The sequence below is a fragment of the Equus quagga genome, chromosome 3 (genome assembly GCF_021613505.1).
Source record: "Equus quagga isolate Etosha38 chromosome 3, UCLA_HA_Equagga_1.0, whole genome shotgun sequence".
In the NCBI taxonomy this organism is placed as follows: domain Eukaryota; kingdom Metazoa; phylum Chordata; class Mammalia; order Perissodactyla; family Equidae; genus Equus; species Equus quagga.
In genome coordinates this window covers 19,886,978-19,902,706 of record NC_060269.1, presented here as the reverse complement: position 1 = coordinate 19,902,706, position 15,729 = coordinate 19,886,978, and the positions used below count along the sequence as shown (strand labels likewise).

Genomic DNA, 15,729 nt, shown 5'->3' with positions numbered 1-15,729 from the left:
TGGTCTGATGAGCAGTGCCATGTCCGCGCCCGGGATTCGAACTAACGAAACACTGGGCCGCCTGCAGCGGAGCACGCGAACTTAACCACTCGGTCACGGGGCCAGCCCCTCAAACAAATTCTTTTGATGGGAATCAGTATACGCAAAGAAAAGAGAGTCTGAAATATGGAGTGAAGGAAATAAGGAAGAATCTTATGGTAAGGGGTTTGAATTGGTGATAGCTGTATTTTTTTTTCTAATATATATTCTCCTATTTTCATCCACTGAAAGTTCTAAAAGCAATGACTCCTCAGTAGCAAACCAGTATACCCAGCATCCAGATCTTGCAACAATATGGATGAATTTTTAAAACTACAAATGAAAGAGCCAGGAGACAGAAGAATTCTATTTACACAAATGTCAAGAACAAACAAAATTAATCTATGCTAATAGAATCAGAAAAGTGGTTTTGTGGGGAGGGAGGAGGTAATAATTGACTGGAAAGAGCCACTAAGGAAGTTTCTAGAGTAAGAGACTATATTTTGTTTGGAGCAGTCTTATACAATTTCACTAATAAAACTTTTTAAACAAAAAACTCAAAGTGAACACCTAAGATCTCTACATTTTACAGCATGCTTTTAAACCTGAATTTAAAAAACAGAAACAAAAAGCTCCTTGAAACTTTCCCATGGGTTTAAATTTTCAAAATAATGTTTTGGGAAAAGACTGCCAACAATGTTGGCTAGAATGTGGAGCAAGTCAAACTCTCAACAGTGGTACTTTTAATTGGTTCAATACTTTGGAAAAATGTTTAGCAGTATCTACAAATGCTAAGCATATATATATATATTCCGTTAATCAATTTCACAGAAAAATAAGTGCATATGCCCATCCAAATATACGTACAATAATGTTCACAACAGTATCACAGATTCAAACTGGCAAGAACTGAAATGCCTATCAACAGGAGCATGAAAAAATAAATAAATTGTGTCATATTATTTGTATCAGACTCCTGCTTTCTCTACTATTTAGGTATTTCTCTGCGTGCACGGCACTGCTTGGCAAGCCATGCTGTGGTAGCTGTCCCACATATAAAAGTAGAAGAAGATGGGCACAGATGTTAGCTCAGGGCCAGTCTTCCTCAGCAAAAAGAGGAAGATTGGTAGATGTTAGCTCAGGGCTAATCTTCCTCAAAAAAAAAAAAAAAACCCCAATGAGAAACCACTATATATATATTATTCAAAAAAACTGACAATACCAAGTGCTGATGAGGCCTTGGAGCAAATGGAACTCTCATACAAAATGGTGGACTGCAAAATGGTTAAACCCACTTTGAACAATAGGTTGGCAATTTCTTATAGTTAAACATACACTTACCATACATCTCAACAATCACAATCTTGGATATTTACCCAACAGAAATGAAAATATGTCCACACAAAGACCTTTATGCTTTAGTCATAACTCCAAAAACTGGAAACAATCTAAACAAACTGCAGTACATCCATTCCGCAGCATACTAGTCAACAATAAGAACAAACTTCTAATACATGCAACAACATGAATGAATTTCAAAAGCACCATGCTAAGTGAAAGAAATCAGAAACAAAAGGCTACAAACTATATAGTTTATTTACATGATATTCTGGAAAAGGCAAAACTAGAGGAACAAAAATCAGACCAGTGGTTCCCAAGGGCTGTGTATAGAGAAAGAGATTGGCTACAGAGGAGCACAATGGTGAAGTCTGTCAAAATTCATAGAGCTATACAGGGAAAAGTGTAAATTCAGTTGTAGGTATGTAGGGAACAGAAACCAAAAATCTTGAAAGCATTTCTTGAACAGGACAGGAAAGGATTTAAGAAAAGCATTAAGAACAAAACTGGAAAGACTTTTAAATTAGCCTTTCTGTAGCACATTAAAAATTCTCAAAATTGGGGCCAGCCCAGTGGTGCAGTAGTGAAGTGCACATGTTCCGCTTCCCGGAGTTCGCCGGTTCAGATCCCAGGTGCAGACACGGCACCACTTGGCAAGCCATGCTGTGGTAGGCATCCCACATATAAAGTAGAGGAAGACGGGCACAGATGTTAGCTCAGGGCCAGTCTTACTCAGCAAAAAAGGACTGACAGTGGATGTTAGCTCAGGGCTAATTTTCCTCAAAAAAAAATAAATAAATAAAATTTAAAAATTAAAAAAAAGCTCAAAATTTTAATAAATGGGAATGCATGCTATTTTACAGCAACCTGAAGAAAACTACAGGATCAAGAACACCTAAGAAGGTTCAATGTTCAACCTTGAAGGATCAGGTTAAAACAGGTGGAAACATCATTAGTAATTCTTTGAGGGATTTCCAAGCTTAGACATTTACTTGGGTTTTATAAAATGGAAAAAAGTCATGAGATGCAGTTTAAGTCTTAGGCAACTACGATTGTTTTTGGGTTTTGTTTCTTAAATTTTTTATAATATCTATTTTTTAGAGCAGTTTTAGATTCACAGCATGACTGAACAGAAAGTAAAGACTGCTTGGAGACTGTTTTGTAAATGAATAATTACCTCTAAAATGAGATTCAGGTTTGTAGTGAGAGCCTGAACACGGTGGAAACCAGCAATCAGGGAAATAGGCAAGAAACCTTGTTCATCCATCTTTCTCCTAAGAAAGAAGTCCCGTTCCAAATTTTCTATACTGAAGTAATATTCACTGAAAAGAGAAACAAGGAAGTAAATATAAACTGCATCCATTTATTCATAGGAAACAAAAATATTTACTGCTTATACTATCAATTGCTATAAAACCAGTTTATCAATAACATTATATAGTTAATACAACATAGGGTAAATATAAGAAATAATAGCAAAACCCCACTAAGTTAATAATTTCTCTTACACACGAGGAGAATTTAGAGTACTGAATATCTTCCAAAAAACTAATATTAACTTCTAATTAGATCAGCTTTACCTAAGTATGAAAAATTACCCAGCATTTTACTTTAAAATACTTCAACAATTGATTTTTTTAAATGAGTCAATTAAGTGAAAAATTTCATTACAAAGCCACTTTAATTTGCTTCATTTAAACACTAAGTAACAAAGCTAAACACATTGTCAATAGATTGCCTTGTAACTTTTTCCCAACACTGAGAAGAACAGAATATTGGAAGTATCCTTTGTCAAGTTTACTGAGAAGATTAGAGTTGGCTTTGTTTTCTAAATTGGGTACTGACATTGCTTAATACTTCTGAAACCAGTAATCAGCACATGCTTAGTAAAAACTTAGTGAATACATGGACACAGGTGCACACACACAATTATATATTTGAACGATTCAAGATCTCCTTTCTTTAATGGACAGAACTATAAAAGACATCAACAGTGAACAGAATATAGCTAAACAAGGAATATCTACGACACTATGAGGTACGTGGGGGAAAAAATACAGAAAAAGCTTAGACACCTCAATCTTCTCTAGAAACGTACAGAGAGAAATGCAAACGGGCAAACTGTATGATCGATAACTACAAGTTCCAAGATACAACGATAATATGAGAATATATTCAGTAATGGCATTTGAGAAACACGTTTAAAATTACAGCCTCCAAATAGAAAAATGAGGATAGGATTCTAGAAAGACAGAACAAGAGGATAAAAAGGGGGAAATGTAGAAAAGAATACAAAAATACTCCATATAGGAAAATGAGAATAGGAGTCTAGAGTGAAAGAACAAGAGGATAAATAGGAGAAAATCTAGAAAAGAATAATACAAAAATACACGACATCAATGATGATATGGCCTACAGTTTAATAACCCTGTACTGTTTGTAAATCACAAAGAAAGTTTTCAGAGATGGGTAGCAAATTATGAGAAAGCATACCAACTCATACATTTGGGTGTAAGGTTGGGTGACTAAAGACACCCTTGAAGTAACCAAGTCAAATTCTAACTTTGGAGAAATAATCACCTATAAATGAAAACTGGCTTTGAGCTATTTTTCACTGGGGGGAAAAATCTTACTTTAGAAACGTAAATTACTCAAGCTGTTTTTTTGCACTCAGATATTTATCCAACTATCAAAGTACAAAGCTCCGTGACATCAGTGAAATACTACTGACTTTTCAATAACACTAGTAAATCATTTACTCTTTTTAAACACTGAAGAAAAAACTCTAAGTCTCAAAGAAATGAACATTTTGATTTTTGTTACACCTCAAAAAGCCCTTTTCACAGTGCCTGGCATGTGGTGAGCACATAATACACACGCTTAAATTCTAAATTTTCAGACATTAAGATATTTGATTTAGTCACAAGTTAAAACTGTTCTTAGATGAGAACTTCTCCGAATCATTAATAAGATGCCTTTTTAATCTAGTACTTAGTGAAAACCACACTATCTAAATAAATTCATAAATCACCCCATTACCTATAGCGCATATATATTTAAACATCTAATGGACTGCAAACATACTCATCTCTATGTCTGAATGCCACAAGAGACTGTCTCAGCTAGAAATAATTGAGATCTTAAATTTTTAATATTCTGACATCAAAAATGACAAATATACATTTTCAGTTAAAATGACTTTAAAAACTCAACCATCCATAATACAGTTAAGCCTCTTACTTCAAAATACATCTAGCATAATTTTCTACAAGTGCAAGGAAATTTTCAGTTAACTCCTCAAAGAGAAATCTAAACCCTAACCAACCTGCCTACGTATGAGAAACCTCAAAGACACAAAGTCAAAAGCATGACTCCTCAAATCCAGATGTCCACTAATCAAAGAATGATAACAGTAAAGAGCCATTCTAAACCTGGTGCTCTAACATCTGCCAAAAATCCTACTGCTGAAACAATAACAACAACAAAAGGAGTCATGCCCAATGCTGTGTCTGACATTTTGTTCAGTGTCCTAGGGGACATTATCATGTCCTACCTTAGAAGCTCTGGATTCTACACTGCATGATCAGAAATTTTGTCAACACTGAAGTAGCTCTGCTCCTCCCTCATTTGTATGAGCACACTGGAGGCCGATTATCCTGACATGGAGCTGCATGTCCACTGTCAGGTCTCAGAAGGGACCTGGCAGCAAGAGTTACAAGAAAGACAGGAATAGTGATTTGAAGTTGATAGCCACATGCTAGAAACTTCCTGCCCATAAAAAGGCCCTTTTCTTCAGTGTTTGCGTCAACTGTAACAAAAGAATCAAGAAAAAAATAAATAAGTTGTTTCGTATCGTAAGTCAATCAAATCCACCATGAAGGCATCCCAGGAAGACGCCTAGCTGATGCTGATGAAGAAATTATTTTCTAGGAAGAGTGTAAGGTCCATTTTCTTTGTTAAATAAAGACAGATGTTTTTAAACTGCTTATGCCCTTTCAAAAATAGCCTTTTTCCTTCATCTTGTAGGGATACAAGAAAATTGTAACTCCAGCAAATTAGTTACGCAAATCACTTGGGAACATTTTTCTTACCACTATATAAACACACTATATAAATATGCAAAACATTCTATACAATACTAATATGCAGAGGAATTATTTTTTCTTAAAGACAACAGAACAAACTAATATTCTCCTAACTTCAATTTCAGAGTTCTGAAAGCAACTATTATGAGAACTAGGTAAAAAGTTTGAACTAAAAGAATTGATAGTTCCCCTATAATACATGTCACGAAGAGAGAGAACTTAGAAGTTAAACTTAGAATTCTCAAATCAATTGCTAATTAAGTCAAGATATCCACCACCATTTTTTGCCATTTATATCCATTTGCAAATTTTAATATAAACATTCGCAAATAATAAGCCAAGTTTCACTTCTTCAATTTCAAATATATGCATAGCAGTTTTATATTCTTATATTTAATCACTCATATTATGCCATGACATTTTAATTAATATCCTATAAGCAGAGAAATACCTAAATAGTAGAGAAAGCAGGAGTCTGATACAAATAATATGAAACAAATATAAATTTTTAAAAAACACGTATTTTACTAACGTTTCCTACAAAAAAGTATAAACTACTACTAAAATCTTTCAATTTTACTAATAAACAACTTTAAAAATGTGTTATAACCTATTCATTATCAATGATGTTCAAGTTTGATATTGTAACAGATTGTTCTATCCCATGTGCTTATGTCTGATCGACTTACATTTGGCGCTTAATATACTCTTTAAGCAATGCTTCTTCCACAGGATACACCTGTACGCCTGTACCATCATCATAGTAATACATCATACTGGTATTAAGTTCTGTCTGAAATGGTTGATCAGTCCTTTCACCATGTTCTCGATAACCATATGAATAATCAAAGTTCACTTGATGTGAATAAAGAAAAAGAAAGGTGATCGTAGATTAAAAAAAAAACAGAAATAGTTACTATAAAGAAAAATCCAAAGTAAAGTATTTCAAGGGATAACAATATAAAACCATCTTTATTATCAGACAAAAAAAAGTTGAAACATTATATGGGATAGTGGGAAAAACTCACAGAGGGCTTGAACACTTTTTTCAAAGGTCATCTAATTTAACAAAACAAATAATCATGTCATACCTCGAGGATTTCCTCTGCCTCGTCCTCTTCCACGTCCCCGGCCTCTTCCTCGGCCTCTAAAGGAACCTCGAATATTACCACCCTCACTTCTCACACTGGAAACTTCATCTTGATCATCTCTCTTTTCTCTATCACGCCTCCAACCTTTTTAAAATGAAAATATTTTTATACATTCCAATTTGCAACACTGAATAACATGATTATCTTTATGAAAACATGGTAACCACCCCTCCTCATTTTGTAAATAGCTGTTCATAACCAGCCATTCTTCAGATAGATACAAACTTAAGAGATCTGATAGGAATTTGTCAAAATGTCTCTGGCATAAAAGAGGGCCCATAGAAGTACTGATATATAAAGAAGACATTCTAATAAGTAATATAACACATGAAAAAGATAAAGAGGTCCTTTGCCAAGATTATACTGTTGAAGATTCAAGAATTTCAAGTCAACTGAGTTTGCACTATATCAAGTGCCTGAAAAATACTTACGCTCACAAAATGTTTAAGGAAAGAATGTTTCTATTTAAATAAAAAATGTTCCTTTTAAAGAAAAAAGGAAATGAAAACACAAAAACTGGGAGAAGATACCTGCAGCAAAATATAGGAATTATATCCATAATACATATAGAACTCATACAAATTTCTCTTAGGTACAAACATACACACACACGTGGCAACTCAATGGGAAAAATGGGTAAAAGACAGGTAGGGCAAACAAGGAAATGCAAATGGATAACAAATATAGAAAATGGTACTCAGTCTCACTGGCCGTGAGAAATGCAACTTAAGACAATGAAAGAGTATTTCACTCACCCTAGTCTAACAAACATCCTAAGGTCTTGTAACATCAAATGGTAACCAAAATAGAAAACATAGAACAGGGCCAGCCCTGGTGGCCAGTGGTCTAGTGGTTAAGTTCGGTGCACTCTGCTTCAGCGGCCAGGATTCAGTTCCTACACCTACTCATCAGTGACCATGCTGTGGTGGCAACTCACATACAAAAAGAAAAAGAGGAAGACTGGCAACAGATGTTAGCTCAGGGCAAATCTTCCTCAGCAAAATAAATAAATAACAGTAAGCATTATTGTATGTTAAGCCCTCCTACACATAGAAAAATTTTTCTGTGATTTATACACAATTGTCACGAGAAAAATATTTACCATGTAAAGCACTCTAGTCTACCAATTTTTTTTGAAAAACCTGATAATGATCCAGTACATCAATTTTATAACACACTCACAGGTTGCTGTCTGAAGAAATTAGCCTAGAGAACCTCTTATACATGTTTACTGGAAAATATGCATAAAAATGGTCATGGCAGTACTTTAATATCAAAAAACTGGAAACAATCCAAATGTCCACCAAAAGAACAGATTTTATCAAAGAGTGAAACACCCTTTAGCAGGGGGGAAAAATGAATGAATCACAGCAATACAACCAACATGCATGTATCTAAGAAAATTAGACTAAGTGAAAAAAATTGGTGCCAAAGAATATGTGAATGGAGTCATACTGGATGCCAATTTCAAAAGCATTCAAAAAAACTAAAACATTTGGGTTCTTTTTTTTCCCGCGAGGAGGCAATAGGATGAAACTGCAGAGGGCACACAGGGAAGTTCAAAGGTAACGGGCATTTCTAAACTGGGAGCTGAGTTCCCAGCGTTCATTATATTATTGTTCTTTATAATCTTACATATTTGCTTATACCCGATATCTAATAACAAAAAATTTTAAATTATGAATATATATCACTTTTAGAATAAAACATTCAAGTGATATATTTGAGAAACAATGGTACAAGAGGCAAAAAATGTCTCAATTTTTTTGTAGACAAGTTTTATAATTTTATTGTCATATTTTGTGGACCACTGAGCAAACACAACTGACTAGATTTTAGATGATATTAGAAAATTAGTGTTGATTTTCTTGGATGCTACATTTTCTTAGGACATCAGATATCTGCTAGTTACTTTCAAATGATTCTAAAGATGGATAAATTAAATATAGGAAAATTACTAAATGGTGGTTAGACAAGTATTCACTGTACAATTCTTTCAACTTTTTGAGTTTAAAAATTTTCATAATATAATTGGAAACTTTTTAAGTGGTAATATTGTTTGTAAAATTTTCTTAAGCCTTATTCTCCATTCACAGGACAACATGCCTGAAAAATTATCAGATTTAAAAGAGTTCAGCAGAAAACTATAAAACCAAATGTTCATCCAATTGTTTCCACAAATCCTCCTGTCCTCCTCCACTTTCTGAAATCTGAGCAAACCCTGTTGAAATAATATATCTGGGGGATGATTTTTAATGAAAGAAATACCACTAAATGAAAGACTGATGGGACACTTTATGATGGATGGATAAAGCTAACAACACCTGAACCAACTCAACATTAACACAACTGAAAGTGGGACATCCAGACATTTTATTCCTACTGCTGTGATACATTAAGACACATACACACACATGCTACAAAGGATTCCCACCAAAACAAAAACAAAACTAAACCTGAACCTAATCAAACCCCTAGCTCTTATTACCAGTTATATAGAGAAAAGACAAAGGAACACGTTAAAGGACATCCTGACAAAGCAATCAGCCAAATCCAACACATGGGAAATTCCACATAACATACAGCCTAACAAATAGGAAAGAAACATTGCTGGTGAGAATGTAAAATGGTACAACCAATTTGGAAAACAACTTTGCAATTTCTTATAAAGCTAAATACACGCTTACCACACCATCTAGCCATCCACTCCTGTGTGTTTGCCTGAGAAACTAAAACATACGCCCACACAAAGATTTGTTCACAAATGTACACAGTAGCATTACTCATGATAGCCCAAAACTGGAAACAGCCAAATATCTATGAACAGATGAAAGGATAAAGGGGTGTATACATTCAAAAGAAAACCATTCTGCAATAAAGAGGTAGAAACTACCGATACATGAAATAATACTGATGAGTCTGAAAAACATTACAATGAGCAAAAGGAGAGATGGGTACATAATGTATACTGTATGAAATTCTAGAAAAGGCAAATCTAACCTGACAGAAAGTAGACTGGTGGTTTAGGGAAGTAATAGTAACGTGAGTGTATTTTAATATACGTAATTTATAGCTCAGTAAAGTTGACTTTTTAAAAAGGACCCAGAAACCACCCAGAAGAGATTTCCACTAGCCAAATCTGGGACAATCTGAGTGTCAAATTAAATAATCATAGTAACAAATTATCACCCATTGAAAAAATAAGCCTTAAGTCCATACTGATAATAATGGGAAGTTGTTCCTTATAGTGGAATGCCAACTAATAAATATAGAAGGAATGATGCAGTAAGAAAAATCAGCATTTGCAACCATTATAGCAGTAATTCCATCAGGCAAGAATCATCAATGAAAACTAAAGCTCATGTGAAAAGTCTGATGAGAAACTGGGTATTTCCACAGTCTCAAAGTATCCCCCTACAAATTACATATTAATTACTAGGGAGAAAAGAGTATTTTTACAATAAAGAAACCTGGGTACATCATCTTAACCAAGTGCTCAAAGTTAATATCACCAATAATAACATAAACCAAGATCATGTGCATTTCCACGTGATATACTGAGAAGAAGACCATTTAACTTTTGTAGTCTTCATGCCAAAAATTCATAACCCAAATGTAATCATGAGGAAACATTAGGAAAACCTAAAGTGAGAGATATCTAGCACATAACTGTCCTAAGGTCTTCAGAAAAAATCAATGTCATGAAAGACAAAAGCAGAAGAACTGTTCCAGACTAACGGAGACTAAAGAGAAAAGACAACTAAAAGTAATGTGTGATCCCAGATTAGATCCTGGAAAGGAGGGTGGAAAAACTGTAAAGTACATTATTGGGAAAATCTGCCTGTGAACAGTCACACTGTATTATTATTCTTATGATATATACTCTGAAGATATTTAGGGTTAAAGGGGCACAATGTCTATAGCTTATTCTCAAAGAGTTTATACTATACATGGTTATTAAAATAATAAGCCTTAAGTTTTTTTAGTCATTTTCCTCTTAGAATGTAACTTACTTCGTGTATCATTTCTCCTATTGTTATGTGATGATTTATTTACTTCAAGTTGACATCTTGAGTTGTTCCGGGATCCTGGTCTTTCTTGACTGTCTGGTCTTACATCATCTAAGTGGAGTGGTACCCACCTGTGCTTATTAGCTTGAAGAAAACAAAATCATTTAATGACAATGCACAATTTTCATTAAAGCACTGCAATTCTGAAAGGAATCTAAATTTTAATTAAATACTTAATTTGTCTTTTAAAAGATTATTTGTGGAGTACCGAAATAATTTTCTTCTTCTCACATAGCTCCTTAATAAACTTGTTTGCACAAACAGTATTTTGAAAAGTCAACTGAAAAGCCAGTGATTGAGTATCATTGGAATTCTTTTGCTTTTAAATGAAATGCTCACTCTTCTGTTTAATTCTGATGGTTAAGCTATTTGAAAAGAGTAAATGTACACACTATTCCTGTCTAATACTTGCTTCTTAGGCTTTAGAATGATGTATATCTGATAAGACATTATAATGTACACAGTGGAAAGTCTGACTAGTGATTCAAAACACTTTTAGTTTCAAATCACTGTCTAAAATAATGACTTATCCAGCATTACTACTAATGAAAGAGGTTTCTCAAAATTAAGTTTAAGTATAAAATTTGTCTAATTGCAATTAAAAGTCTTTTCCCAGCTACTATGCATTTTCTAATTTCTTTTTTCTTTTTTTTTTTTTAAGATTGGCACCTGAGCTAACAACTGTGGCCAATCTTTTTTTTTTTTTTTCCTGCTTTATCTCCCCAAATCCCCCCTGGTACACAGTTGTGTATCTTAGCTGCAGGTCCTTCTAGTTGTGGCATGTGGGACGCCACCTCAACGTGGCCTGACGAGTGATGCCATGTCCGTGCCCAGGATCCGAACCCTGGGCCGCTGCAGCAGAGCACGTGAACTTAACCACTTGGCCACGGGGCCAGCCCTGCATTTTCTAACTTCTTTTTCTAACTTCTTAAGAGAGAGATACAAGCAATGTAACTTTTCTTGTTGACTAAATGGTAGTGATTGTTACATTGTAGCAAAATTCTGAAGATTACCTATTCATAGTTAAAGTTTCAAAATGTTCAGTCTTATGCCCAATATATAGTTTCGACTAAAACAAAAGATCTATGGCCAAAGGAATAACTACTAAGGTAATTAAGGGATAGGGAATATTAGTGTGCAACTTCAGTACTGATTTCATACAAATCCTGCACACTACGGACAGATGACGAAGACAGAATACAAAAAGATCTAAAAACGCTTTAGGGGGCAGCCCCATGGCTGAGTGGTTAAGTTTGAGTGCTCCGCCTCAGCGGCCCAGGGTTTCACCAGTTCTAATTCTGGGCTCAGACACAGCACCGCTCATCAGGCCATGCTGAGGCGACATCCCACATGCCACAACTAGAAGAACCCACAACTAAAAATACACAACTATGTACTGGGGGGCTTTGGGAGAAGAAGGAAAAATAAAATCTTAAATGAACAAATAAATAAAAATGCTTTAAAGTCTATAGTATAAATTCCATCAATGTGATTCTTGGGCATAAACAAGCCCTTCTTTTTAAGATAAAAATGTGTGTTCTAAGGAGAGTCAATTCATGACTTGATTATATGAATTACCCTAACTATAAACACTGGGATTTTAGTGTTGGCTGATCAGTTTTAATTGAGGCAACCAACATGAAGACAAATCTTAGAGGAGGATGACAGGTCTGTCAGCTATGAATTCTAGACAGTCAAAAAGACCCTTCATGTATCTAATTAGCATGAAAAAGGTAAGTGATAAAGTGTTTAGGAAATGGGGAAATTGTTTTCTAACACGGTTGTCCTGTTGCCACCACTTTTGAGCAGTTAGCCTTGGCTCATTGTATCAAGTGAGCCTAACATTTACCCTGCAGATAAGGATTACATATTCACCAAAAAAAAATTTTGGTAAGGGCTCAATATACGGCAGATTGTTAGTGACATTATTAAAGAAGTTGGCTAGCAACTACTGCATCATCATGAAATGTCTCCTCCATATTTGCTTTTACAAAGCAGTTAAATCATAATCTGTCCCTTAGACAGATGAAAAGTTTCAAAAAGAATATGGAAAGGGATGTGAAGATAATTTTTTTTCTTCAAAGTATAATTTAATGGGAGAATGCTACAAGGAAAAAAATGTTGAAAAAAATTGTTCTCACTTTTCTCTTAGAAAAATATTCTCAGGGGGCAGCCTGAGGGGCCTAGTGGTTTTAAGCTCAGCATGCTCTGCTTCAGTTCCCAGGCGTGGACCTACACTGCTCTGTTAGCAGAGCAGCAATGCTGTGCTGGCGGCCCACATACTAAAAACAGAGGATGACTGGCATGGATGTTAGCTCAAGGTGAATCTTTCTCAGCAAAAAAAAAAAAAAAATTCTCAGAACTCCCTGAAAAATAGGGCATTGTTCCAATGCAGATTTAAAAAACAGTAATTATCATACAACCTTCCAAGAACATATCTACACTCATCTCTATAAGTGGTACTTCATTCCATTCCTACATAAACTACAAGTCACAAATGCAAAAATGAAAGCCCAATAGTTCAGAAATGTTACAAAAGCAACTTAGTTACCGTTGCAGATGGTATCCAGAGGAAATCCAAAATACTCATTGGTGACTACTAGGAATCAATCGATTAAATATGATCTTCATTACTACAACTTTCTTCCAAAAATTAAAATCAAAAAGAAGATATAGATAAACTAACCTCTTTCATTGATTACTTGACTGAGCCTCATCCTCACTGAAATTTTCACCAGGACCATCTAATTCACAAGAGCCAAGACATGGAAACAATCTAAGTGTCCAGTGATAGATGAATGGATAAAGAAAATGTGGTATTGATACAATGAAAGATTATTCAGACATGAGAAAGAAGAAGGAAATTCTGCCATTTGCAACAACCTTGAGGGCATTAAGCTAAGTGAAAGAAGTCAGAAGCCAGACAGAGAAAGACAAACACTGTATGATGTCACTTATATGTGGAATCTGAAAAAGCTGAACTCACAGAAACAGAACAGACTGGTGGTTGCCAGAAGCAGGGGGTGGGGGATGGGGAAAATGAGTGAAAGTGCTCAAAAGGTACAAACTTCCAGTTATAAGATAAATTAGTTCTGGGGATGTAATGTACAGCATGGTGGCCATAATTAACCATACTGTATTGTATAATTGAAAGTTGCTGAGAGTAGATCTTAATAGTTCTCATGATAAGGAAAAAAAGTGTGAATGTGCAGTGATTGATGTTAACTAAACATTGCGGTAATCATTTTGTAATATATACATACATCAAATCATTGTGTTGTATACCTTACACTAAAAGAATGTTACATCTCAATTATATCTCAATAAAACTGGGGAAAAAACAAAAAATTATAGATGAACTAACCTCTCTTTCGTTGATTACTTGACTGAGCCTCATCCTCGCTGACATTTTCTCCAGGACCATCTAATTTTGTTTCCCGGCTTTCTTTGCTCTCACTGTTACTTCTCTTTTCGACCTTGTCTTCTCTTTCTTTCCTATTTTGTGGCTTCTTATTTCCTTGGCTGAGGACACTCTGACACTGCAAAGTTTTTGAAATAATTTTCACAACACTTTCACTAACATATCCAAAATTTTGTGATACTACACCTTACCTAAATACTGTAAACCAAATGACTACTTTTATCAAAAATAAAAACTACTTTCAAAAGGCACTGTCAACAGAAAAGTCAAGCCACAGACTGGGAGAAAATGTTTGCTAAGTATTTGTAAAGGACTTGTATCCAAAATATATAATGAACTCTCAAAATGCAGTTAACAAAAAAAGAACCCAACTCAATTTTTTAAAAATGGGCTAGAGTTGAATAGACACTTCATCAAAAAGACATACTTACTGCAAACGTATACAAAAATGTGCTTGGCATCATTAGTCAGAGAAATGCAAATTAAAACTACAATGCAATACCACTACACACCTACTAGAATGACTAAAACCAAAAGACTGACCACATAGAGTACTAGTGAGGATACGGAATAATTGGAATTTTCATATGCTGCTAGCGGGAATGAAAAGTTTAGTAGTTTCTCAAAAAGCTAAATGAGGAGCCAGCCCCGTGGCCAAGTGGTTAAGCTTGCATGCTCTGCTTCGGCAGCCCAGGGTTTCGCCAGTTCGGCTCCTGGGCACAGACCTAGCACTGTTTGTCAGGCCATGCTGAGGCGGCATACCACATAGGAGAACTAGAAGGACCTAAAACTAGAATATACAATTATGTACTGGGGGCCTTTGGGGAGAAGGAAAAAAAAAAAAAGGAAGACTGGCAACAGATATTAGCACAGGTGCTTTAAAAAAAAAAAAATAGCTACACGAATAGCTACCATATGACCCAGCTACTCTACTCCTAGTTACCCAAGAAAAATGAAAGCATATAACCATGCAAAACTTTGCACACAAAATATATATAGCAGCTTTATTTGTAACAGCCAAAAATCAGAATCAACGCCAATGTCCATCATAGGTGAATGGACAAACAACATACATCCAGTCAATGGTATATTACTCAGCAATAAGGAATGCACTACTGATACACATCAAAAAATCTCAAAATAATTAAGCTGAGTGAAAGCCAGAAAAAACAAAACAAACCACAAACTGTATGACTCCACTTATATAAAATTGCAGAAAATACAAATTAACTATAAGTGACAGAAAGCCTATCAGTGGTTGCCTAGGATTATGCGGGGAATGTGACAGGGAAAATTACAAAGGCGTGTGAGGAAAGTTTTGGGGTAATGGTTAAGTTCATTATCTTGACTGTGGTGATGGATTCACAGGTTTACATAGGTCAAAACTTATCAAATTGTACACTTTATACACATGCAATTTATTACATGTCATTTATATACCAATTAAGTTGTTTAAATTAATATATATTAGCTACACCTGCACACCAATAATACTGCACAAATTAAAAATAGCAAAGTGTACAGTGCCAAAAGAAAATACATACCCAGATAACATATGCTACACTCCTCTAAAAAGCCCCTTGACAGACTCTCAGAACCATCTTTTAGAGCTTCTTTCACAGTTAAAATTAAATTAAAAATCCATT

The 15,729-nt window shown here is 34.9% G+C and overlaps 1 protein-coding gene across 9 annotated transcripts in view; it reads right to left on the bottom strand.

Moving 5' to 3' along the window:
• Positions 1-15,729, bottom strand: part of LARP1B (La ribonucleoprotein 1B) — a 132,155-nt gene that overhangs the window by 105,450 nt on the left and 10,976 nt on the right. For all 9 annotated transcript variants that reach the window (XM_046656671.1, XM_046656676.1, XM_046656668.1 and 6 more), the window contains exons 4-8: positions 14,027-14,201; positions 10,606-10,746; positions 6,533-6,676; positions 6,131-6,296; positions 2,534-2,678 (exon numbers count right to left, since the gene is read on the bottom strand). In XM_046656671.1, coding sequence (XP_046512627.1) covers positions 2,534-2,678; positions 6,131-6,296; positions 6,533-6,676; positions 10,606-10,746; positions 14,027-14,201 — 771 coding nt within the window. The remainder of the gene's footprint in view (positions 1-2,533; positions 2,679-6,130; positions 6,297-6,532; positions 6,677-10,605; positions 10,747-14,026; positions 14,202-15,729) is intronic.